This window comes from Helobdella robusta (assembly GCF_000326865.2).
Source record: "Helobdella robusta unplaced genomic scaffold HELROscaffold_365, whole genome shotgun sequence".
Taxonomy (NCBI): domain Eukaryota; kingdom Metazoa; phylum Annelida; class Clitellata; order Rhynchobdellida; family Glossiphoniidae; genus Helobdella; species Helobdella robusta.
Window position 1 is genome coordinate 1,949 of NW_008704763.1, and position 2,281 is coordinate 4,229.

General features: G+C 34.4%; 1 protein-coding gene across 1 annotated transcript; it reads right to left on the minus strand.

Annotated features, from left to right (window-relative positions):
• Positions 1 to 480: 480 nt before the first annotated feature.
• Positions 481 to 1,927, minus strand: HELRODRAFT_184365 (hypothetical protein; the record flags this gene model as incomplete). The annotated part of the gene is made up of 5 exons (XM_009023518.1): positions 481 to 503; positions 884 to 968; positions 1,288 to 1,384; positions 1,474 to 1,576; positions 1,876 to 1,927. The coding sequence occupies 5 exons, from the start codon at positions 1,925 to 1,927 to the stop codon at positions 481 to 483; spliced, it is 360 nt and encodes a 119-aa protein (XP_009021766.1).
• Between the last annotated feature and the right edge of the window lie 354 nt (positions 1,928 to 2,281).

Below are 2,281 nucleotides of genomic sequence, written 5' to 3' on the forward strand. Positions count from 1 at the left end.
TGATATGATGATGATGGTTGTGATGATGATGGTGATGAAGATGGTTGTGATAATGACGAAGATGGTGGTGATGATGATGGTGATGATGAACCGTAAAAAACATTGGAGCTAGCATTAAAACGCTTCCGAAGGATTTGATTGTTTTTATTATTATTGTTGTTATTACCTTTGGATTTATTATTATTATTATTATCGTTATTATTATTGTTGTTGTTATTATTATTATGGAGATAATTATTATCGTTATAATTAATTTTGTAATAATCAACGCTAGTTTTAATGGCAGCCGGGCTGATGTTGTTGTTGCTGTTGTAATTAGCAAAGTAATTGTAATGACTCTTATTGTTATTGTTGTTGTTGTTATTATTATTATTATTGTTGTTGTTGTTGTTATGCGTAATATTGTGGCCAATAAAATCGGCATAAAAGCGGTTTTGTACCGATAAACTGTTTGGACCGGCTAAATAACCGTGGTTTAAATTAATCGGTGAAAGGGTACATCCCTGATGGTGATGACTATTAAGATGACGTTGTTGTTGTTTTTGTAAAAGTTGATGTTGTAGATGGTGTTGTTGGTTTTGATATAGATATTGTTGTTGATGTTGATGATGATGATGATAATGATGATGATGATGGCGGTGATGATGATCGTTGCCATTGTGGTTGACTTCAATTACGCGGCTGGGAAAGGTCACTGATTGTATCGGGCGTATTGTTGACGTCACCATGACGTCATTGTCACTGTTGCTTCCGTCATCATCATCATCATTATCACCGTTGTTTCAATCATTACCATCATCACCATCATAATCACCATCATCTTCACCAACATCTTCACCATCATCTTCACCACCATCATCACCGTCGTCATCATCATCATCACCTTCAATGCATTTATATTCAGCCTCTAAATAGGACGTAAAATCAAGCGGACATGGTTTGGACCGGACGATAGCTGGATCGCTCACCTTCGAAATGTATTTTAATTTCATCACATTTTAAGTTTTGTATTAACTGTTATTAGAGTTCCTTTACAAAGTTAATTAAAGTAACTTTGAGTAACAATTACAGTCTATACGGTTGGTGTAGTAGCCAAAGTGATCCGAGCAATTTTTGCTCTGATGTAACACAACCAATTTCATTGTAAATGTTGTGGTAAATTAGAACACGTCGTTCAAGTCAGCATCAGCGGTTTTAAAACTCTAACTTAATAATAACAATAATTAATAGCGATGCGTTTGACGGAGTTTGATTTACAAAAACAAGAAAAAAAAATTTCACCCTGACCTTGACTCGACACGACCTTGAACCGGAGCACTCGCGGTCGAACAGGGCTATGACGTCAGCATGGCAACCGAGGTATCCGTAGCCAGTGGTCACGCACCTTCAAGGAAAAAAGAAATAATAATATAATAAAATAATAATAATAATAACAATAATAATAATAAATAATAATAATAATAATTTTCTAACTTCCCGGCAGACATTCTACCATAGAGTGCCCTGGTCATGAGAATGACACTGCCTAATTTGCAATCGGCAACAAAGGTATCGGTCAGGCAGTATTCACTGGGACCTGTTTTATTATTAAAATTATTATTAAAATTAATACTATTTATTTTTATTATTATTATTATTATAACTAATAGGATTTCATAATTATTTCATTATTGATATTTGGTATTTGGGGTTAGAAAATAAAAGGATGTTCTCATTATTATTAATATTAATATTATTATTATTATTATTATTATTATTATTATTATTATTATTATATCAAACTACATTCCCGTATGGAAGACCGTTACTACTGCTACTGCCACTACTGAAATCAACAGAGTACTAATCTCCCCAGCATCTAAGCGTAACACCGACTCCGACCAATCGAAGTGGAGAATTTCAATGACGTCATTGAGTCACGTGCCATGTCGGTGGAAAAACCCACTGGGAAATTCCCGCCCTTTTCACACTCTTTTCATTCGATCAAAGAGCAGTAGTAGAGAGAATGAAAGTATGTGGTGACGACAAAAGAGTGATATTGTTTGTATGTGTGTGTGTGTGTGTGTTTGTGCGTATGTACATGTGTGTGTAAATATGTATGTGTGTGTCTATGTGTATGTGTGCCCGTACGTGTGTGCGTGTGTATTTTTAAAAAGTTTGTAAATATTTTATAGGACGTATCGATTGATTTGTGTAAGTTTTGATGAGGTTTTTCGTTTCTTGTTGTTCTAAAACGCGAGTGGAAATCACCCAAAATCGTGATAAAACTTTTGAAATAGAA